The sequence below is a fragment of the Polistes dominula genome, unplaced genomic scaffold (genome assembly GCF_049000335.1).
Source record: "Polistes dominula isolate Pdom_NZ unplaced genomic scaffold, Pdom_raw_medaka contig_15, whole genome shotgun sequence".
Lineage (NCBI taxonomy): Eukaryota > Metazoa > Arthropoda > Insecta > Hymenoptera > Vespidae > Polistes > Polistes dominula.
The window spans coordinates 5445979-5470896 of record NW_028300915.1 but is presented as its reverse complement, the minus strand read 5'-3'; the positions used below and the strand labels follow the sequence as shown (position 1 = coordinate 5470896).

Genomic DNA, 24918 nt, shown 5'->3' with positions numbered 1-24918 from the left:
TGAACTTTAAAAAAGGATAGCGTTAATATGCCTTCCTTGTGCAACTTCCGTAGAGGAGAGAATTTCGGGTGTGAGTCAGTTTGTAGCATCGCGTGCAATTTATTATTTTAGTGAAATTAAAAATACTTTTTACTTCTTTCAATTGAAAAGGATAATGAACGGAACAATGGCCATGGTAAATATGCGAGTAAATTTAATTACACATTAGGAAAGGTTTTAGTAATAGCAAAGAAAAATGAAGTATCGAACAACTATGGCCGTTGTATAAAGAAGGTTTAGATATTAAACATATCTCCGATGTTGGATGATATACTAACAATTGATCCTGTTTAAATTCTTATATTGTTTTTAGCCATATTTCAATGCGTATATTGTTTAGTAGTAGTATTTTTAGTAATAGTATATTTAATATATTCTTTTAAATACTTAACTATTTGTGTTTATATCACTGATCTTTCTTAATATTAATTTAGCTCATATTTTAAAATGTTTGTTACGGTACGTTAGTTTATTTAACCTTCTCAAAGCTGAATTTTTAAATTTCAGTAATAACATGGAAATTGTTATTTTTTAATTTGCTTTATATAGTTTATAAACAAAATAAAAAATTATTTATCTTGTAACAATTGTGATTTATTTTATGGTTAAAAAATTTCATAAAAATTGTATATCTGGGAATAGCTTTTCTATAGGATTAAAACCAAATGTTCACATATTTGTTAAATACATTAAAAAGATTAATAGGTTATAATTATTTTTATAACATGTGTGCATTATTTGAATTAATTTTATCTACGCTATAAAAAATGTACATCGATGATGTATATTAAGATAAGATATTAATTTTTGTATTTTTATTATTTGTTTGTGCAGGCACCAACTTCACAAAATAATATGGAACCACCAAGCAAGAAGTCTAGAGTCGAAGGTATATTGCTAAAGCAGCTAAATTGCTGTATCTTCGTAGTCACTAAGAAATCATACACATATATGTATGTGTGGAAAACATGGTATATGCACAAGCGACAGGAGGTGTAATTTTTAAACAAAAAGGGAATGACGAAGGAAAATACTTTGATCACATTTACTTAGGGCAGTCAAGTGCTAGCTTTGTCTTAAATGCTGGCAAATTGTAGCAGTCAAGTGGTCTATTGCAGTTTCAGATTAAATTTTGATAGGTTAGGGTTCTAGATGATCGTTGGCCCTGAATAAAACTAATGTATGGTTGTCCTTCTGTTCTGAGATGTTACAGCGGAGAGACAGTACAGAATCTGTGGCCTACGACTGAGCTGTGATCATGAGCGTGCGCCAAACAAAGAAAGAGAACGCTACATTCGTTGAACAGAACAAATCAGAGTTTTGCAAACTCCCACTCACACAGCATCAATCGAGTACCATATATGATGCATACTTTAGATAGGTCAGCATATTAGGGTAGTCCTTTCTATGATCTTAATTACGAGTCTCCTCTATATTTCTATAAATTCAAGTTTATTTTATAAAAATTATATTCAATAATTTTGGTATTATAGATATAATTGTACTATTTGAAACTTATTTACATCTATGACGCTAAAAATGAAAAGTCAAATTTGATATAAATGAAATTAAACTATAAAATAATACATGAATGTAATAATAGAACAGCATAGAGTAATAAGTAATTTGTCTCAAATTTTATATTTTTTTTTTTATACAAATATTGATAATATACTTTAGGTAGGATAAATTAATGTATATTTAAGAGACTTGTAACTAAGATGAGCAATGGCGATGTTTATCTCTCTCAAGATATTTATTATAAATGATATAAATTTATTAAAACAGGAAATTTAAAAGGTAAGTTTATGAGATTGAGAAGATATATGATATTATAATCAGGGTGATTGGAAATTTAGGGAAAGACTTAAACAGTCTAAATGACAGATATATATAGTCAGGCTGTAAGATTATTATATGTTTTATTTAGTCACACACACACAATAATTTTTATAATTCTATTCTAAATACTAAGCCTAAGTGCTAGTAATATTATCTAAATTTATGACAATTTGTATAGGATATATATAATTGTCTTTTATATTACTAACTTTTTGAAGTAATATCGTAGAATAATCGTGTAATTATTTAGTTTTTTCATATCTGCCTGAAAACAGAACATACTTAATATTATAGCCGTTATTAATATCTATAATCGCCATTGCTATAAAAAAAGTGTTAGGATTAATTGCGAGATAGGTTGAACGAGGCAAAATCTAAGAAAATGGCGCAGAAAATGCACTGAGAGTGTTCTCCTTTGCTTTGTGCTTGCAGATATGTGCATCGCCTCAATCTCGGATAATTTGCGCGCAACCGTCATTGCTCAGCCCAGAATACGGTTAGCTGTAAATCAAACAATTGAACAAAGTTAACAATTTTAATTCACGAAATTGAAAATTTAAAAAAAATAAATAAAAGAAAATAAGAAAGAACGGAGAAATCTTAACAAAACGTTTCAACGTGTTCTGATTTCTGTTTCAGAGACTAGCAGACCAAATTGGTTATGATCGTATAAAACGAAAGTATCTAATGTAATTATAAGTGGTTTAATGTTTTGAGGCTGATATTTAAATTAGCAATTAAAATTATAATCAAACTCTAATTAAATTTGGCTTGTGAAATATTTTTAAAAAGTTTACATTTAAAATAACTTCTACTTATACATTTTTGTAGACTGTTATAAAATTACTGCAAAAGATTTCATGACTGATTTAAAAAACTATACAGTGCACTTTCATTTTTTCTGATAGTTAGGCGAAGAAGGAGAATTCTGTTTCTCCATTCTTTATACATTTGTGTATATATATACATATATATACACATATATATTTAAAAGAAAAACATTTTTAAACAATTGTTGTATTGCGTATATTTTGACTATTTTAATTCTTTTGAACTTACAGTTTGGAGGAAGTCCTATGGCTGGAATTGCTGTACAATATTATTACTTGTTATGGTTCCTTTAGTTAATTGTGATGTTAAGCAGAATTAGTTCAATTATTATAAAACAGTAATTTTACAAGAATATTGCAGACTTTAAAGCTACCAAAAAGCTATCTGTCGTAATTATTTTCTAAATCAAGTAACCGGTTAATAATATGGTTAATATAATCATATAAAAATCGGTACATTTAAAAATAAAACTGACAAAAATTTATTTCACAAAGTTAGAATATTAAAATTAAAATTTGACCATTAATATAATACCTCTACCTTCACAAAAATATGAATAATATATTAATGTTTTATTAATGTTTAATGTGATGGTGGAAGTAGCGTCAATAAATATCCATTATAGTATAATTTTTTTCTAATACCAAATTTTTTTGTAGGGAATGCAACAGACTTCTTGCCAGGCCCTATATATGACCTTAATCAAATAGGCCAAGTTGTAGCTGGTATGTATCTTCATAATATAGTATGATAGTTTTAATTATGACTGTTTTGAATGATGTAAACAAAATTTGTGACATTTGATATCCAATCATTTCAACTAAAGTTATATTGAAGTGACAAAATATTAATGGACATATAGCTGATAAGATCTGATAAAGAATTGTTTACATTTAATTAATATCTAATTAATTAAAATACAATTTGTCTAGTATATTTTTAATATGTTATGCTTAGGTCCTGGTGCTAAATACCTTACATTACCTGGCATCTTAGGTGCTGGTCTACCAAAAATTACATCAGAACAGCAAGATACAGTAAACAGAGCGAAGAAATATGCCATGGAACAAAGCATCAAAATGGTTCTCATGAAACAGACATTAGCTCATCAACAACAGGTATTTCTTTTGTACAAGACTAATAAGCTTTACTCGCCTAACATGTATTTTGTATTCTATTGTGCATTCTTATATTGAAGAAAATAGGTATAACACTTGAGTAAACATAAGAAAAAATCTTCAAGAACTTGCATAAAAATTGATGAAGTTGTAAGTATTTAATTTTTTAGTACATTTTATAATAATTTGCATAATAGCACTTTATTATACACATTATTTTTTTAATGAACATTTGATATAATATTGAATACAGAATGCATAGTGGAATAAATTTAACATATACACTTATAGAGTCAGAAACTATTTTGGGTCACTTTTATGAATTTTCATTTATTATTGAATGTTAAAAAATAATACATGTAAATATATAATTTTATTTCCTCTATTTAGCTCTTTGCCAATGTTACAAAATTAATAAACAAAAGTCACTTAGTATGCATAATTTAGTTTTGCAATTTACATTTGTCCTTGTAAAATTAGCTCGCCCCGCCGAGTAATAATCAATTTCTGCTAATATTATTATATTTTACTTGTGTTCGTTAAACATGCGAGTAAAGTGAATCATAAGAAATTACAAACGAACACGAACCTCACTCTGATCGGTTAATTTTTTCTCCCTGCAGAAGAATAAGTTGGTCCTGCGGCAGCAAGTTTTATTGCTAATGTGCAGGTTAGTGTCAACCAAGTCAAGCCAGAAACAATACGAATCCGCCTAACGATCAAACACTCCTAAACGTTTCCCTGAGTTGCTACCATATGAGAAGGTTAGATATCTTGAAATAATAGTAGTCGGCGGGAGCAGAGCTGTACCAGCGCGAGGAGGACATGTTTTTGAGCATGAATCTGTGGATGATTTCAGAAAGTTAATAACTATACCCTTCTGAGCTCAATTATTCTTTCTTTTAGAGCATTTATATTTCATTTTATCAAATAAAATATAATTTAACTATTTAGTCTATCTATATATTATAAATTACTAATCATTTTTATTCTAACGTCGGTTAACAAGTGATCTTTATGACACGAGAAAAATTATTTTATTCGTAGCATCATTTGTTAATTGCTGAAATATTCTCTTTAAAGCATACACATTTTTCGTATTTTTCCTTCTCAAATAATTTTTTAATTGTATTACACAACATTTCTAAAACACACAAGTTTTTGAGTGTGTAATTTATAACTTACAATTAATAATTTATTTATTTATTATGATACGATTATCTATAAAATGTTCAATGCGTATACAAAAGGAGTAGTAGTTGAGCAAAGAAGTTAGAGTGGTAAAAGAGCTTGGGGGATATTTGAAATGTGATTGAAAGATGATGTATGTAAGGGGGAGGGATATCAATAGAAGGCCTATGGTCCTTTGTGTTGCAGCAAATGGCTAGTCAACGGAATCAGGTGCAGAGACAGCAGGCTCTCGCCCTCATGTGCAGGTTTGTTTGTTCTTTGCCTTAGCCCTCCAAATTTTGTCCTCAAACCTGGCCATCGTAGTTCAAGATATCACATCCGACATTTTCAGTTATTGTTGCATCTTATGCTCAGAGATAAATATTCATAGTTATGTCAAAAGGAAACTATTTATATTTAATCTTAGTTAAAAGCTTTTAAAAAAGACATTGACATCAATTAATTAAGCTTATATCTATTCATTTTGATCTTATATCATTTCATAAATATTATGAATCTCATTGTCAGTATAAAATTAGACTTTGTTAAAGATGCGTGCGCACATTTAAAACACAAACATGCAACAGTACATCCATACATACATCCACACTATTATTATACATATTGCATCATAATGCAATTTTGTTCAATGAGTGTTAACATGCTAGGAAATATATATTTCATTTTCTGCAATTAATTTCGAATCATATAAGTTATAATATATATATATATATATACATAATGAGTTTATAAATTTCTTTTATTGTACGCTCTTGTACTAGTATACACAATAATTTTTTTGCTTGGATTTAAAAAATAATGTCATTGTAACTTAAAATTATTTATATTCTATTATTTTTCAAAAAGCATTAAAAATGTTTCAAAAAATTGTTCAAATATGTATATATATAACATCATATATATGTATATCAATCTGACAATTTATCAATCAGCGCATCCTTAAAATAATTTATTTTTTAATTATATTGTTAACTTTCTTCATGTTTTATTTGCTGTATAAATTGGTTTTTTTAAAGAAACGGTAAACATTTCTTTAGTTTAATGGATAGAGTAAAAATAATTGGTTTCATAAATACCTTCATTAAGAATTATATTAAAAATATATTAAATAAGAAAAAAAGAATATCAATATTAGTAATATATGACAATAAGATGTAAATAATAAAAGGATAGTATTACATTTTATTGTATTTATAAATTGTAAATTGATATATCATTCCTATACAACAGGGTTTATGTGGGCAGCATCAGCTTCGAATTGAAAGAGGACACAATTAGACAAGCATTTCTACCCTTTGGACCAATCAAGTCTATCAACATGTCTTGGGATCCTCTTACACAAAAACATAAAGGATTTGCATTCGTCGAATATGAGATACCTGAAGCTGCACAACTTGCATTAGAACAAATGAATGGTGTCATGATTGGTGGACGCAACATCAAGGTAGCGGGACGTACCTATATAACGAATTTCCTGTCCCCCAGCAATCCTATCATCCCGCCGGAGGTCGGCAAATTTTTATTTTGTTTCACAAATTATAATCGATTGAACTGCATCGTGTTATATTTAGAATGCCGTTCGGTCGAGATCCTAATGTATTGTCTTTTTTTCTTCCTTCCTTTTCCTTTCCACTTCATTTATATTTGTTATATTTAGATGACAAAAAAATTTTTATCTATTTTACTCCACATATAAGTATATATATTTTCCTTGAAATTTCTTTACATTCCTCTTCTTTATTATATATAATTAAAAGTCATCAATTCCTTTTTCTAAAATTGTAATTTCTTAAATAACAGTTTGTTATTAGTAGTATATTTTTCTTATCCTTTAATTCTATAATATAAATAGTTAAAAATCTTTAGTAATGTTTAAAAGAATGTAATTATATAAAATTATCTGCTATATTAGAGAATATGTGAACATATTTATTTAATAAATAAGTATATTTGATATCTTATTAATTCGTATTATAGAATATATTCGTTTTTATTGATTTTTTCAGGTAGTGGGAAGGCCATCCAATATGCCTCAAGCACAATCAGTTATTGATGAAATTACAGAAGAAAGTAAACATTACAACCGTATTTATATTGCATCTATACATCATGATTTGACAGAGGATGATATAAAGTCTGTTTTCGAAGCATTTGGACCTATTACTTATTGTAAATTAGCACAAGGTAGTTCACCTCATAGACATAAAGGCTATGGTTTTATTGAATATGAAACTATGCAAGCTGCTTTAGAAGCAATAGCATCTATGAATTTGTTTGACTTGGGTGGGCAGTATCTAAGAGTTGGTAGAGCTATTACACCACCAAATGCTTTGATGGGACCTCCAAGTGGAACTAGTATGATGCCAACAGCTGCTGCAGTTGCGGCTGCTGCAGCTACAGCGAAAATACAAGCTATGGATGCAGTAGCTAGCAATGCTGTTGCACTTGGATTAACCAAACTTGGAGCAACAGCACCACCAATTTTAAATCAAGGTATTTATATAATGCTCACCATATTTACATACAACAAAGTTGTAATCTACTTTATTTATGTTCATTTTCTTCTGTGATTTATTATAGCCTTACCAGGAATAGTACGACCAACAATTGCACCTGCAACAATAATGGCACCTCCAACTGTTGCAACTGTTGCCCCAGTTATACCGCCCCCAGGTATTGCCATACCACAAACTTTAACACGTCCACCTGCAATTATACAACCAATTCCTGGGCAACCAGTTATTATACCACCTCGAGCTGTTGTTGCTCCTGCCATTGTAGGAGCTCCAGTTGTAAGTTTTTTTTTCATAAATATTATATAACGCGTTGTATAATTAAACATATATTTTAATATCCACTTATTTGTAGATACCAGTAGTCACAACAGCAAATTCTGATATTATGAGACGAGCACAAGAGCAAGCAGCACATCAAAAACAACAAGAAGAATTACAAAAAAAATTACTAGAAGAAACGGAACCGCAAACATTGCAACAACAGGAAAATATGTCTATAAAGGGGCAGAGTGCTCGACATCTTGTTATGCAAAAACTTATGCGTAAAGTAGAATCTCGTGTTGTCATTTTACGAAATATGGTAGCTCCTGAAGATATCGATGAAAGTCTAAAAGAAGAAATTCAAGATGAATGTTCTAAATTTGGCGTTGTAGAGCGTGTTATTATTTATAATGAACGACAATCTGAAGATGATGAAGATGCAGAAGTTATTGTGAAAATTTTTGTCGAATTTTCACAAATGAGCGGTAAGATGATAATTCCTTAAATATTATTATATTTTATTACCATAAATGACAATAACATATGTACATATAATATATATATGTTCTTATTATAGAAGCCGAACGAGCAAGAGATTCTTTAAATGGTCGCTATTTTGGTGGGAGACTAGTGAAAGGAGAGTTGTATGATCAAGCTCTATTTGATAATAGTGATTTTTCTGGTTGATTAGTGCATTCTCAATTATACATTTATATATCAAATTCCATCAATTTCTACCACATGGAAGAATTTGTATTTGATGTTGACTGATAGTTTGTATTTGAACAAACTTCGGGATATTATTTATTACCAACTCCTACGATTATCAAAGTATCTCGTTGATATTCAATAATTGATTTGTCATGTTAATATCTTCAGAAGAAAGGTTCATTTCATGCGTTAATCACAATACCTGATAATATAAGTAATAATATTTTAAAAACATAAAGTTCATATTCAGAGTAAAGTTCTCTCGTTACAAAACTATTATACTACGATTTAATAAAAATTTATAGGGCATAAATAGATTTCTGTAATAATCAAACGAACTACATTGTTTTTTACTGTTTTATTTTAAATTAAATCTATTGCAAAATACTATTGCAAAAATGAAAATTGTGTTAACTTGATAAAAACACTGGATAAATATATTCATAAGCACTTCAATTTTAAAGTTATGAAGTACAAGTTATCATTGTATCTGAATTTCCTATTTGAATTCATTTATTTAGAAGAATACTCTGAGAAAAAATAAAAGGGTATTTTTTTTTTTTGCATAACATTAACGTTTGTAAATTGTATGTTTCAAAGATGTAGTCTTAAGTTTTACAATTTTTTTTTTCAGTCGTTAAATGACTGATTTATAGATGAAAATATATGTAAATAGATGATAGAAAATAATAATAAATTGTTTTACACATAGTATTTCTGTAAAGTCAATAGTGCACATATTCATTTTCGGAATTGAAGAAATTAATACTACGAAATGTATATATTTACAAAGGTTTTATTACTACATAAAGGGTGTGTTATTTTTTCTCAATAAGAAGTTATTTTAATTTTGGTTTAGATGTTTGTTCGTTGTGTGTATTCGTGGTACTGTATTCCTCATAGACAGGAAAACTCCTCTGTCCACGTTCTTCAATAGGTATTTCAGGTTCATTTAAAGATTTCTGTTCTTTATAAGCAGCTTCTATTTTAGCTGCATTGGTTTTTTTAATCATAGCAATTTTATAATTTTCCACTATTTCTTCGTAAGTTGGTGGTTCCTTCCTACGATATCTCAACCAAGCTTCCCACTCTGCAGGTATTTCTTGCTCAAAATCATCATTTATAGATTTAAAATATCTAGAAGGTAGCTTTTTTTTAGAGGTGGCATTTACCGCTACTTCATAATATTTAGTTCCATAATAATCTTCTCCCATTAACTTAGGTCTATTAAAAGTAGGTTTAATTGATGCTAAAAAGTCTCTAAATATCATTCGGAATACACCACGTTGTCGTCCAGACATCTTGGCTTTTACTTCTGCGTATAAAATAAATAAATTTAAATAATTTTAATTTTATAAATAACGAAAAAAACTTTTCATTATTTAATCATTTTCAATGCAACTTTGACATTTTCATTATTACCAAATATATAACCTAAAATTTTATATTCTTATATGAGTTTAAATTTACAAGAATTAATTGAAGTGTTGAAGTTTAATAAAATCATATTATTATATAAAAAATGTTTATATTTTTGTTCTATTTATTATAAAATATGATTAATTCATCGTAAAGAAAAAAACGATACTTACAATACGATACAAATTATTTAATAATACCAAGTATTTTAAAGTGACCTTACACACATATCTATAACATTTACGAATATACAAAAAGATTTATGTGTGACAATCTTTTTTCATTTCATAAAGTAAAGAGTAAATAATATAAATGTAAATTTGTTATTGTCATTTAATTGAATTATTAGAAAAGAAATTATTCATATTATTTTTTCATGAATTTAATTAAATAGGTTATCGTTAATTTTTTGAAAACACTCTTCAAAAATAATGATATTATTTTTAATAATTTGAATAGAGTATTATACTTAATTTAGAAAACAAAATTTAAAAGTTACATAAAAATATTATTTAATAAAGAGAAAATTATAGATATAAATAAAAACTTGACAGTTCTTTTATAAATTAGTTTTCTATGTTTAATAATAATATTTCTCTCTAACATTATTATATATTAAATAAAAAAATAACGAATCTTGTAAAAAGATTCTTTTTTTATAAAAATAAGAAAATAATAATCTTCTCAGCTAAACAGTGAGGCACAGATTAAGGTTTGAAGTATCTAATGAGATTAGATTTATATAAGGCTTCGATGAGAACGACATTTGCAAACATCAATATCCCGTAATTTAATAAACATTTTTAGACATGCTTCATTTTCATTACTTCTAACATTTCAGTTTCCTAGAGACCTGTTTACCTTGGTTTAAAGATTTTCGAATAAATAGTTGATAAGAATCACATGGGACAGAGAAAATGTATACACAAGTAAGAAACGTGAAGTTCGATTCAAAAAATCGTAGTAGTTATCGAATGCGATATCGATTAATTGTTCAATAACGAGATATTGACAACGTCAGACTTAAAGTGAAAAAGGACACCGTGCATAGATATATATGTATGTCATGCATATGTAAATATGTATATGCGTATATATGTAATATATACATAGTTTTTTTAGGTTGATTTGATGACGATTATATCGAGGGGATGAAAAGATATCGCATTGTGAATGCAACAAGAGATACTTAGAAAAGATTGGTGGGGGGAGCGCGTGAACGGTGCCGCCCTTGCCGATTGGTTACGTCACTTCCAGTCGTGATGGAGTGTCGTGTGTGATGTGCGTGTGCTGAAAATGGCCGCGTATATCGAGGTCTTCCGAGTTTACTGATCTACGGTTGATAGCTTCATACGCTTAACTTTACCTATTTGTACGATAGTGAATTTCTATCAAAGCGTGTTGGTGCGTGCTAAAATCAAAAAAACGATTGTCGTGCCTTTCTATCTTAAAGTTTAATCAATATTTGCGTTCTTTACAAAAAGAAAGAGAGATAGAAAGATATCATTCGTATACATGGAACTTGTTTCCTTGGATCTTCAAGTCGTGAAAGAAGGAAGGTGAGAGACGGAGGACGTGCTGCATATTTTCATCCCACGAACGTGTTCTCCTTATGTTACCTTCGATGGTCGATAATATCGTGAGTTCAACCATTTGTTGAATTTATAATAATAATTAAATGTAATATAAGAACAATTCTTGCTATCGTTTCGATCGAATGATCGGCAAAAAAAAAAATATATATATATATACATCCACGATAGATCGTGATTGGCTTTCCTATGGATTTTACGAACAAGCACGGGCTTTACGTTCCTTATTTTCATGAAATCCAATGTAATAGGTTGTACGTTATTGCCATTTAAATGAACTTTTAATTTGTTCTTACTGCAATACTTAATTGTATTATAATTATATTATAATTGTATTTAATAAATAATATTGTTTTTCTGATATCTAAATTATTCTATGAGAAATGAGATTGGAATTTTGAGGATGATGGAGAAAGTGCATTCGCCGTACGATGGCGGCCAGGCATGACCGAATCCTGCTTGTCAAAATTGTGTCAACCGCGTGACCGCTGAACGATACCACCTGCCCAATTGTTTTTGATTAATAGAGCGTTTGAAAGTGAACGATACGTATGTTTCTCTCCTTTTCCGTCACATCCTACGTTTCATCTCGATTCATGTATGTATTTATATACTGCCTATGACCGAATGTGCGGTAACTGTTTCTCTCTTTTTCTTTTTCTTACTCTCTTCTCTCTCTCTCTCTCTCTCTGTTTCTTTAGACTGTTCCCTTCTCCTATTTTTTAACGCGATAATTAGTGCGAACAGAGATGAGTAAAACCACGGGATCTTCGCGGAAGTTCTCTATGTTCGGTAATAAAACATTTTTACACTTCCGTAATAACGTTCAACATGATTTTTGATCGCTCACAAGTAGGAAGAATTTGGACATTATTTTCTTTTCTATTTTTCTTTCAAGTAAACCTTTATTTTCTATTTTATGTACATTTAAATTCTCTTTAAATTTGAATTTTATAGTTATCTTATCAAAAATACATTTAAATAAACTTAACATAATTATGTTTCTATATAAACTATATTACCATATGTAATGGTAATTTAATGTAACTTGGGTTTTATTTGATATTAGTAGCAGAATTTACTAGTCGTAATTGGAGAAGTAAACATCATCCTAAGATTTTCTTCGACCTTAATAGACATTGTGTTTTACGATTAATATCATTCTGATAGCATTTATCAGTACAATATTTATCAAGTATAATAAAAAGAAAAAGAGATTTGTTTTATCTGTATTTTTATGTAGAAGTTTTATAATATTTTAGTAAGATGTTACATTATTGCAGATCATTGCTTTACGAATGTATAGAATAATTGACAGTAAAATTGAAAACGTATTAGAAATATAATAATAGAATAAAAGAAATAATATATTTTATTCTAACTTGTGTTTCAGAAACCTACTACGTTTTAATAATGGGTTACATTTTCAATATGGATATTTACTTTAGTTTATATCAAGGTACTCATTAATTAATGAGCAAACTTATTGTTTATCAAGATGCGGGAGAGGTCTACCATGATCCCCTGGTATCCAGCGGGGATCTAAATTAAACTAAGTAACAACAAAATAGTTTGATTGTTATATAAATCAAGATGAAAATGGAAGTAAAATCATAATATTCAGTCTTCGAAGAAATGAAATCTTTATGTACTGAATGAGAATTTTACTTTCATGAAATATTTTTATTTGGATTTTTGTGGTCATATTATATACATAATTTATGTACCTAAATATTTGAACTGTCTATAGACATAATGTAATTATAGTGCAAGTTAAGTTTATATACACAAGTGCGTTGATAAAAAGAAATCACTATGTCGTTTTTATCAAATTTAAAGAAAGCATTCCACTTCGGTGGCAATGACGCAAAAAAGAAAAAGTTATATAATAATATTAAAATGGATTGTAATCCAGAAGAATTCTGGGAAATGGTCGGCGAACTTGGAGATGGTGCATTTGGAAAAGTTTACAAGGTAAATTATATCATAAGAATAATTCATTTTATTTATTACTTTTTTTCATTTTATAATTGCTTATAGGCACAACATAAACAAACTCATCAGTTGGCTGCTGCAAAAATGTGTGCGTTGGAAGGGGAAGACGATCTTAGTGATTTTATGATTGAAATCGATATCTTGTCTGAATGTAAACATCCAAATGTTGTTGAATTACATGAAGCATATTTTATAGAAGGCAAATTATGGGTAAGTATATTTGAATTAACATCTAATTGATATATAGAGAAGAAGCATTATTTTTAACAATAACATAATATTTACAGATGTTGATTGAATACTGTGATGGTGGTGCTGTAGATTCTATTATGGTAGAGTTGGAGAAAGCATTGACAGAAGGCCAAATATCATATGTGTGTCAGCATATGGTAAAGGGTCTAGCATTCTTACATAAATCCAAAGTTATCCATAGGGATTTAAAGGCGGGGAATGTTTTATTAACAATGGCGGGAGGTGTCAAACTTGGTAAGAATATTATTTCTTTGAATTTGAAATACAACTACAATAAAGAATATAATGTATTTATTTTGTAGCCGATTTTGGGGTATCTGCAAAAAATAAGCACACGTTACAGAAACATGATACATTCATTGGTACACCCTATTGGATGGCACCAGAAGTTGTACTATGCGAAACATTTAGAGATAATCCTTATGATTTCAAAGTGAGTACCATTGATTGATTTTCTTATTATTTCATATAATGCAATGAAATTTTTTACTTATTTTAGGTGGACATTTGGTCCCTTGGCATAACTCTTATAGAGTTTGCGCAAATGGAGCCACCAAATCATGAAATGTCTCCAATGCGTGTCTTATTAAAGATTCAAAAAAGCGATCCACCAAAGCTTGATCAACCTGGAAAATGGAGCAAAGAGTTTAATGATTTTATTGCAAAAGCACTTATAAAGGATCCATCATCACGACCCACTGCTGAAGAATTGTTAAGACATCCATTTATAAGTAGAAATTTGGATTCTAAACCAATAAGGGATTTATTACTTGAATATAAAGCTGATGTTGTTGAAGAAGAACTTGTCGATGAAGAAGCTGAGGTAAGATACATTGTTGTATATAAAGGTTTATTATTACTTAATAAGATTTACTTAGATTTATATATTTATATAATTATTATATACTGTCAAATATCTTTTATGGGTCTACAAAATTGTATATCAAAACCAATGAAAACTTTAAGTTAAAAATATTTGATATAGACAGGCATAATAAAAATATATTTTTACATGCTTACATTATATTAGAAGGCCAAAAAAGCAAAAAAACACAGAGAACAGTATCAGCGTATTGGTAAGCTGCTTTTAAATGAAAAACAGATGTTTACACAGACAATTTTTTATTAATATTTATTTCTTCATTATATATTTAAATAATTTTAGTAAGTTATATTGTAAAATTTATTAGTTTTATACGAAAACATATTTATTTCTTTTGTTGACATTTTTACTTATTCATACATTTTGTATATTTACATTTTGAGCAATATGTTGTTTTAATTTTGAATATTTGGCTGTGCATGCGGCTCTCCTGGGCCTCGCCAGCCCTCTCATCCCTGTACTTGTCAGGTTAGTAGTTTCAATAATAGAATGTCTATATTAATTTTTTCATTATCCCCCACATGATTTCAAACATTATATTGAATTCTCATTTAGTATGTAAATTTTTAATTATACAAATTTTTTATACTATGTTAACTTTGGTGTAGTTTTGGTATGTAGAAAATGGTGTATTTCGTTATTTATATTTATGCTATATTTATTATATATTATATATTATATTTAATATCATAAGAAAATATATGAATTTTTTTATAGGAGCAGCGCACATCTCAGCTTCCTTTGGAATTGGAACAACTCGGAGATGACTCTGCATCTATGCGCAGTGATGGCGATATTAAAGGTAATTTATTATTATTATTATTATTATTATTATTATTATTATTATTATTATATATATATATGCATTCAAAATAATGTTTAAATAAAATTTCCATTTGTATATATAAATATATATTATGTGATATAGTTGCTGAGAAAGAAAATCTTACTCCAATACCTATATCCACGAAAAAAGAGGATAGTCACAAACGGGAGATGAATAGAGATGGTGAGAAAGAAGATAGAAGTAAGAAATTGCGTAAAACTGAATCGAAGGAAAATATGCACGCATTGAACGAGAAAAAACAGGTAAGAAAATTATTCGATACTATAAGCAATTTTGTTTGTGAGAAAATATTTTAACATTTTTAAATTACACTTAGGCACCCAAACCTCCAGCTACAGTTGAAAATAACGAACGTAGGATATCTAGAGATAAAGGTCCTGCTCCTCCACCTCCGTCGGTTCGTCAAGACAACAAAAATGATGAAAAAGAGAATTGTGCCGATCTGGCAAACAAATCTAGTGCCATGGAATCGTTAGGTCAAAGTAAAGTAAAGGATGATAAACAAGATCGTAATTTATTATCATCGCAATCAGTGGGAGTAGAAATGGAACAGCAGAAACCAAATACTAAAGATCAGATAAAGATAGGAGCGTCTAATAAAAAACAAGATGAATTAGATAACATAGATAAAATTAATTCAACAGAAACGATTGATAAAACGTTGTTTGCTTTGAGTAAATCTAAAAGTATTGAGGAGAAACCAAAATTAATGGATAATGTAAATATACTAACCAAAAAATCGAGTTTAGATGAAAATCGAAAGTCGGCTCCTATCAAGCCAACTTCGTCGGAGGAATGGATAAAGCCAGTGTATAATAAGCAATCATCTCTTGAAGAGAAGAGCAGGTATTTGTAATTATTTATATAAAGTAATATAGTATTTAAAGTTTATTATGATCTAATTTTATTTTTAGGTTCCAATTAGACACTTCGATAGAAGAACAACGTAAATATGAGAAACATTTAATAGAAGATAACATGAAAAATTTGGAACAAAAAAGAAAGTCTGTAGAAGATAAACTAAATGCAGTTTTAGAAAAACGTATTTCTATGGATACACAGAAAAGGATAAGCACTACATCGATTGAAACATTGAAGCATACATCTGATATAGCAAATGTTACGTTATCAGAAAAGAATAGCATGAAAGCAAGCTCTACAGAAAATATTAAGACGGATTATGGCCTGAATAAAATTGAAAATGTTTTGACTAGTCATAGCGAAGGTTCTTCCAGAAATGATTCTTTAGAAAACTTTACTGATGAATTCCAAGATAAACATGAGAGAACAAAATGGTTAAATAAGGAACACAGATTAAAAGAAGATAATAGAGAAGATAAAAATTATGAGCGCCAGAGTTCTGCTGTTAATGTATCTGTAATAACATCGACACCAATTAGAAGTAGAAGTACGTCTCGAAGGAGTAGTGCGGATAACATAGTTGTTATTACTGGTAAAGTGATATTAAAATACATTTTTTAATTTTATTAGTGATTTATTCTAAAATATATATATTTTTTATTTGTTTTGTTGTATCAGGTAAATCTCAAGGCGAACAAGAAGTACGTTCCAATAGATCAACAGTTCGCATTACAGCTGATTCTCCGGATCCATCTAATAGTCTTGCAAGTAATGTAAGTCAAGTTACCGTTGTCACTACACATCCTCCAGTGTTAGTGGATGCAACAGCTACAACTCCTTTACTAAGACGTTCTTCCCCTACATCTGAAGTAGTTATTGTTGCAAACGAAACCAATAAAACCCAAGTTAACGAAAATTCGACCGACGAGGATGGTTTCCCTAGTCTAGATAGTTTGGAATATACTCCACAGGAACAACCCATTATTCTTATGGATACCTCCAAACGTGTTGGTAAAAAGTTAGACGAGTCTGAAGTTATTATCGTCAGTCCTATTGTTGATGAATTACAAGATACTAGTCATGTCTCTGTTGTTACTGTCGGTGACGATGGAGAACGAGTAAAAGATTCTTCTATAAGTAATAAACATAACGTCGTTAGAACTGGTTCTTCACACAGCAATTTGAGTTTGATCGAACAGGCAAGTTCGAAAAGCGATAGTGGTGATGAAATAAGTAAAACGTCGATGACAGTTACAGGAACAACTACTGATAGAACGGATCTTAACGACGTTGAAAGAAATTCGAAGAAGATGAATGGTTTAATTAAAAATGAAAGGCCAGCTGTTGGACATCGTATCGAAGACAGAGTTGTAACATCGGCAAAACAAAAAGATGATTACGTAAGAAGTTCGAAAGATAAACGTGTATCACCGGATAGTTTTGAAGGGTCAAGATCGCAGAGTGATTCAGGATCAACGAGATCGCATACACCAAGTAAAAGCCTTGATCGTTCTGATGCCGAATCAATTTCCACGACAATAAGCCAAGATAGTCGAGGTTCGAATAAAGAAAATCATTTATCTCACGTTCAAACTACGGAAGGTGAAGAGGAAGTTGTTCTGCGTCGAAAATCTGATTATAGTCGGGATGTATCTCGAACACCTAGAACGAAGGAAGATATACAAATGATGAATTTGAAGAAGAAAACGAGAAAACGAACAAGGAAATTTGAAATCGATGGTGTTGTTGTTACAACGACTACATCCAAAGTTATATATGGCGATGATGAAAATGGTAAAGTCTATGACGATCAAATATTCCGGAAACAAGAATTACGCGAATTAAAAATGTTACAAAAGAGTGAACAAAAACAGTTTCAAGATCTATCACAGAAATCACAATTCAACAAAGATCAACAAGAGAAACGGTTTGAACAAGAAAGACAATTGCTGGAACGTGGTGCTGAAGGAGATTTAGAAACGCTCGCTAGACAACAAAGGCAACAAATTGAGCGTGCAGAAGCTCAACAAGAAGCTGATCTTAGACTGGCATCAAAAAAGATTCGTAGCGAACAAGAGAGAGAATTGAAACAATTCCGTGAAGGTTTAAAACAAGAATTACGATTACTCAAACAAGAGGTTGACTTAATGCCTAAGGAAAAAAGAAAGGGAGCTTTTAAAGTACGAAAAGAAAAACTTGAGGCTGAACACGAGGAAAGAGAAAAACTTTTCTTAGAAAAACTTAATGAAAGTCATGAGATGTCATTGCGAAGATTATCGGATAGTCATCGAGAAAAAATAGCTTTAATGGAAAGACAGTTTCTACAACAGAAACAGCAAATGATGAGAGCTCGAGAAGCAGCTATTTGGGAGCTGGAAGAAAGACAGATACATGAAAGACAACAATTGCTAAAGAGACAACTTAAGGATATATTCTTCTTGCAGCGACATCAGATGCTTATTAGACATGAAAAGGAATTAGAACAAATGAAAAGAATGAATCAGAGGAAGGAAGATGAATTAATAAAGCGTCAAACGGTAGAGCGTAGGAACCTGCCTAAAAGGATTCGAAATGAGATGAAAGCACGCGAGATGATGTTTAGGGAGTCCATGAGAATTTCAATGTCTTCTGCAATTGCTTCGGATCCTGAAGCTGAAAGAGAGAAATTGAAGAAGTTCCAAGAGAATGAGAAAAAAAGGTATAGAGCGGAACAACAAAGATTTGAATTGAAACATTCACGTCAACTCGAAGAAGTTAGAGCTCAAAGTGATGCTACCATCAAGGAATTAGAACAACTACAGAATGAAAAGAGAAAAATGCTGATGGAGCATGAGACATTGAAGTTAAAAGAACAAGAAGAAACATATAGCAAAGAACTTCGCGAGTGGAAGGCACAATTGAAACCACGAAAACAGGTAAATAATTTTATAGTATTGTATGTTAATTTTGTCTTTTTAAGTGAGCGCAATCTCATATGAGTAATGAAACATGTAAGTTATTCAATTCTGATCATTTCTTCTTTGCTTCTACTATTAATTTTCAAACTATTTGCTTATTTACTGTATGATTCCTAAAGACTATATTTTCCTTTTATTATTTCTGCTTTTATTGAGTTTGGCTCCTATATACGATTTTGGAATTTAGAATAAAAGTCATTTGGTCAATTTTTAAATGTGAAATGAGATTAATTATTGACATGGTGTAGATTAGATAATATACATTTGCATATTAGTGGTATAATAGAATTAAATGTTTTCGAGACTTTGTAATTATTACAGTAATTCGTCCTTGTAACTATGATCTTCAATGAGCTATACAAAAAAAGTAAAGTAAATTATCGAATTAAATTGTAATCTACTTGTTGTAGAAGATAGAAGCTGAGCTGGCGACTGAAATGGAGGCATTGGAAGCTCGTTACCGAGATTATTTGCCCTCTGGTCTTAGTGGTTTCTCTTTACCTTCCTTTGAGTATTCTGATATATCATCATTTCCTAACACCTTGCAAAAATCTTCTCGCTTACCTCGATCTACTCCAAATTCTCCATCTCCGTTTATTATACCTAGAGTCTCTCTTAGACTTACTGGTTCGGATACTACTTCCACAAATGGCACGCTTATTCGAAGTCGTTCTAAACCAGATCTAATGCCATCTTGTTTGTCCCGTAGATAGTACTTGCCAACATCATGTATCATATATTCATCTTGTTTATTGATAAATTTGGATATATAAGTATGAAGAATATGACTATGTTTCATTAAGTTAACATTCTTAGTATATATTATAATATAATCCAATTATGCAAATACATGCATGATATATATTGAACAAAGATAAAGATATTTATATTTCCAAATTTATTTCATTTCTCTTTTCAAAAATATAACATTCCATGTGCTTCTTCTATTGCTATTTTCTTTATACTATACACTTTATATGGAGTTGGTACTAATATGATTATATTTTAACTTATGAAATAGACATTGTTTATATATATAAATAAATAAATACATGCATATATATAAATACATGTATTTAAGAGACGTGGATTATACATCCACTTATCTATATTTTTCTACTAGATTATCGTTTAAATTATGATAGAATATATTAAAATAATTGTTGCCAGGATTACATAATATATTAAGATTTTGAAAGAGTAAGTAAAAAAAAGTAGAGAATATTTACATATAACGCAGATACTAAAATATTATTTTATGTGAATTATAGATGAATCAGTACAATATTTACGAATATTTATTGTAGAGAAGACAAAACAAAAAAAGTAAAATATTTTAATATATTAAGTACCAACATTGGTATGTGATTTACAATTTCATTTGATTAATTATTATGTTATTAAAAATGTGCTTTTTTATCACAGCTTTGTAGTTTTGTTTTCCATTGCAGCTTTATAATAATTATTATTACTGTTATTATTATTATGATCATGATTATTATTATTATTATAATTATTGTTATTGTTATTATTATTATTATTATTATTATTATTTGTCATACGAAAATTATATGTAAAGAGTTCGATTCATTTTATATTCTAAAGCTTAAATATATTTATGTTAAGAAAATAATGTGGGTAAATGTGGTTACTGTTGGTTTTATGCTATGTTTTATTAAGTAGTAGAACTATGTGATAAATGCTTTTTTTTAAAGGATTCTTACGTGGGTATCTAATAGCAAACATGCTAATTTGTAATTGTAGTCCTTGCTCATAAATATTCCCACAAGAACCTTTATAAAAGAAAACTATAAAGAGATACCACAGTCGGATTTGAAAAGAAGTATTATAAAGGTTATTGAAAGGTTAGTTAAATCTGTTGTATCCTATATTTGTACACTTTGTTACAGAGAATTTAGAAAATTACCTTGTGCCATACAATTCCAGTTTCTTTAAGGTTTAATACTGTAACAAGTATTTTTTGAAATAAATATTTTTCTAGCTATTAAATCATTAAGCTTTCTCATTTCATATTACAGAGACTTGAAGAACAATTTGCTCTTCAATTAGAAGAACAAGAGGCAATTTATGGACCTAGTGCGATTCCATTATGTTTACCAGCAGACCTTCCTGATCTTACGCATCATACTGCTGGTTCTACACGCAGTTCATTATCTTCCGTAAGTGAAGGTTGATTCTGAAAACAAAAAAGTATCCAATAGACTCAGTGTTTGCTAATGTTACTGAGACACAATGATTATGCATACTATTTTTTGTAATCAAGTCTAAGAGAGTGGTTTGATAAGAATAAGTTTTATTTTTCACTGACATTCTATTTTGTAATAAGGAATGAGAGTGGAAATATTTGTACGAACGTATCATTGTTATTCAAATAGCGGATTGCACATGCAGTATTTGAATTATATATATATTACAGAATACTAATAATTATTGTTGAGTAAAGACTGCTGTCAACAATAAATAATGTTAATTGAAGTAATTGTCGAATAAGCCGTTTTCCATAAGAGCTTGAATAAACTTTTAGCCTTTGCAAAAAGGAACTTTCCATTGAGAAATATACAAATTTTCATAATGTAGATTTAACATGATTTTTATATATGTATATACTAGATATGTCGCCTAATTTAATTATCTTAAATTACTAATTAATAGTTTGATATGCAAGCGAATTCTCGAACAAAAATTTATATTTAATGTGTTTCTTGAATTTATTCAAATTTTAAATTGAACAGTTTTCAAATAATTTAAGATTATCAAATTAGGTGACTTACTCTCAGTATATATGTCATATATGTATATAAGAACCATTGAATTATGATATAAATTTTTATAGATCGTTGAATTCGTTTTTTATTCTCTATAAAGATATAAAAAAATAATGCGTTTTCGCTAAAAATTAAAAAATAAATAAAACGACGATCTTAATGTCTTCAAAAATAAAACAAAACAAAAAATAATAATTTCGAAGGATATTCTTTTTCAAACATTGTAAATCTTTACAGAGTTCTTTTTTTTATATACATTTATGAATGGTGAAAATATTTAAATTTTTCCAATAAGTGCTATACCTTGTGTGCGTATGTATATATATATTTTTCTTGGAAAAACATTAAATTAAGATTTATTATATGAAAGGCCTTGTAAAGTGTTGCAACATTTTGCATGCAGAAATACCACGAAAGTTTTAATCGCATATTGAAGTTCATATTGATATAATCTACTTAATCCGCCCAATTGCTGTTCCACATGAGTCCAAGAACTTGATAAAAGCCTAAATTTTGCATTGCGCAAATGCAACTCAATACTGATATGAAATAATAGAGTTGGTAAATTGTCAATTGAACAGAAATCAACTAAATATTGAACAATGTATATTTTCTATGATCACATTACAACTTGTGATTTTATACATATATACAGCTTGTTATAAAGACATCAAATTTTCATTTTTCTTGAAAACTTATGTTGTATAATTTTGTATTAACTTACATATAGGAATGCCTATGGCATTCATTTTTCTATATTTGCTACAATAACAGATAATAATAATCGTAATAATAACAATGAGAATAATATTAATATAATATTAATAATAATAATAATAAATATTAATCACACATTGTACTTCATATTTTAAGGGTATTAAATTCGGGTCCTTGGAATGTTTCTATGTTATGAGTCTGAGATTTAATGCAAAGTCTGTAGTCACCATGTTCGACTAAAGGAGTTAAATTGCTTGCAAATAGAAAATACTGCAGCGCAAGTACTTCACGAAAACAAAAGAAATATATATATATTTAAGTAAATAAACTAATGCACTATAAATCAAAGTATAACACCAAATATACAATATATAATTACTTGTTATATGGCTATAAGACTTTGGAAGACCCTTTTAGAGAATTTCTTTAATGCATATTAAAAACGAGCATGCGTGGCTAATGCAAGTCGTAGTTATAAACAAATACTTGTATAAAATTCTTTATTGTAAATTAATTTTTCTATTCTTTAAAAATCCTTCGATTGAGCGCTTATATATGCTTTCTATTATTATCGAATTAAGCACTTTTGTATATAGGAATTTAGAATTGTTTAAATTTTAATATTCAAATATGTTAAATTTAAGTAAATAATTTGTGGTTTTGTTCAATGTAACTTTTTATAGAATACAAATTATTTCATTTTTTTCTTAAAACAAAAATCATTATTTCCATTATATATGCATATATATAGTGCAGTTAAAAAACAAGATATTTGTTTAAACATACGTGCATTTACAGATTTTTATTATAAAAAATGTTTAATATCCATTCTGTTATTTGTTAATGCACTATTTTAAGAGATTTGCCACACACAATTGGAATGGATTTTCTTTCGTGACAATAATATTTAATATCATCTGTGAAATTTGTATTTGTTAAGGATAAAAAATGATCTAAAATCAAAGACCATTAGGTATTTCTAAAATAACAGTGATTGCTTATCAAGGGACTTTACGAAATCATAAAAAATCTTAAAATCAATTTAAAAAATAAATTTATTGTATAAGATATTAAAACAAATATGATTTTGGTATTTTAAATGTAAAAATGATATGTGATAAATCTCTATTAGATTAGAGAGTTAAAATGATACGGATAGTTTCAGTGATTATTCGATGATGTATCTCCAATCATGTTTATGCATCTCTCTTAACAAAAAAATTGTAAACGAATATAGTTGATAGTGATGTATGAACATTGTTGTTTAATGTATATTTTGCACTCAATTCTATCAATTAAATTATTGAAAATAAATGAAGAAGAATAGTATATTTTGATATTGAAAGTACACGTTTTTTTTTTAACGATTATTATAATAATTTAATGTTAATATCAAAACAGATATACCAGATTTCTTTATTTCATCATGATGTTCATCTGTTTAAACAAATTTGACGCATACTTTCAATTTTACTCGTACTTCCTTCAATGACGACCAAATCTATGAGTACGATCCAATATAAAAAATAAATACGACCGTTGTCGTTGATAACTGTATATAGTTTCTAATTATGTATACTTCTTACGTGCGTATTATGCAACATATGATTAGATATTTGAAAAAAGAAATGATAAATTGAAATGATTGTTCTGCAAAATTGTTTAGATTTATAATGCATCAAGAAAGGAAAGAAAACAAAAGTTGCAATTAAAATTAGATCTTTTGCTTATGTATTATATTTCTTATTTTACAATAAGTTTAGGGTCGAAGAGTAACAAATGTAATCCGTTGTAACATAGACTTTTATTGTTTATTGATTGTTCTAGATTGAGTACAATTAAGTTTGGATATAATCACTAATACTTTTACTGTAACAATGTCATTTACTTTCATGGTAATAATGCATTATTAAGGCATAGCATAATAATAATAATAATATAATAATAATAATAATAATAATAATAAATATTTTAATGTTAGTTTTAGCTTTTCATCGAGAATAGAAATATACCTTGTTATTTTGTTTTCATACAAAACTTAACGTTATCGTTGTGGATGTCATTTTGATTACAAATTGTAGATAAATTTTAAGTTTGTTT

The 24918-nt window shown here is 28.7% G+C and overlaps 3 protein-coding genes across 16 annotated transcripts; 2 read left to right on the top strand and 1 right to left on the bottom strand.

Moving 5' to 3' along the window:
• The first annotated feature begins 15 nt into the window (after nt 1–15).
• hfp (Poly(U)-binding-splicing factor hfp) lies at nt 16–9220 on the top strand. 5 transcript variants are annotated; one of them, XM_089170514.1, is made up of 13 exons: nt 80–175; nt 874–928; nt 1244–1420; nt 2314–2377; nt 2521–2570; nt 3372–3437; nt 3670–3830; nt 5208–5266; nt 6252–6465; nt 7028–7514; nt 7602–7813; nt 7890–8283; nt 8376–9220. In XM_089170514.1, exons 7-13 carry the CDS (start codon nt 3774–3776, stop codon nt 8483–8485), a joined length of 1533 nt encoding a protein of 510 aa, XP_089026640.1. In that variant the 5' UTR covers nt 80–175; nt 874–928; nt 1244–1420; nt 2314–2377; nt 2521–2570; nt 3372–3437; nt 3670–3773; the 3' UTR covers nt 8486–9220. The 5 variants fall into 5 exon arrangements, with proteins under 5 accessions (XP_015185048.1, XP_015185057.1, XP_089026640.1 ...); XM_089170515.1 differs by lacking the exons at nt 2314–2377; nt 2521–2570; XM_015329562.2 differs by lacking the exons at nt 1244–1420; nt 2314–2377; nt 2521–2570 and having other exon boundaries at nt 16–175.
• A 67-nt stretch (nt 9221–9287) lies between these two features.
• On the bottom strand, nt 9288–10928 carry LOC107070996 (NADH dehydrogenase [ubiquinone] 1 alpha subcomplex assembly factor 2). 2 transcript variants are annotated; one of them, XM_015329617.2, is made up of 2 exons: nt 10790–10928; nt 9288–9824 (listed from the first exon to the last, which is right to left on the bottom strand). In XM_015329617.2, the coding sequence occupies exon 2, from the start codon at nt 9808–9810 to the stop codon at nt 9349–9351; it is 462 nt and encodes a 153-aa protein (XP_015185103.1). In that variant the 5' UTR covers nt 9811–9824; nt 10790–10928; the 3' UTR covers nt 9288–9348. The 2 variants fall into 2 exon arrangements, with proteins under 2 accessions (XP_015185103.1, XP_015185111.1); XM_015329625.2 differs by lacking the exon at nt 10790–10928 and adding an exon at nt 10102–10245.
• A 267-nt stretch (nt 10929–11195) lies between these two features.
• Slik (Sterile20-like kinase) lies at nt 11196–24798 on the top strand. 9 transcript variants are annotated; one of them, XR_016175982.1, is made up of 15 exons: nt 11196–11567; nt 12914–13494; nt 13561–13725; nt 13803–14001; nt 14070–14200; nt 14267–14590; nt 14798–14844; nt 15064–15118; nt 15368–15452; nt 15579–15739; nt 15814–16343; nt 16412–16950; nt 17037–19273; nt 21031–21180; nt 21355–21493. XR_016175982.1 is itself a non-coding variant. In XM_089170483.1 (15 exons), the coding sequence occupies exons 3-15, from the start codon at nt 13336–13338 to the stop codon at nt 20026–20028; spliced, it is 4935 nt and encodes a 1644-aa protein (XP_089026609.1). In that variant the 5' UTR covers nt 11197–11567; nt 11902–12118; nt 12914–13335; the 3' UTR covers nt 20029–21493. The 9 variants fall into 9 exon arrangements, 8 of the variants coding, with proteins under 8 accessions (XP_089026613.1, XP_089026609.1, XP_089026611.1 ...); XM_089170483.1 differs by adding an exon at nt 11902–12118 and having other exon boundaries at nt 11197–11567; nt 19726–21493; XM_089170487.1 differs by having other exon boundaries at nt 21031–21493.
• The last annotated feature ends 120 nt before the right edge of the window (nt 24799–24918 follow it).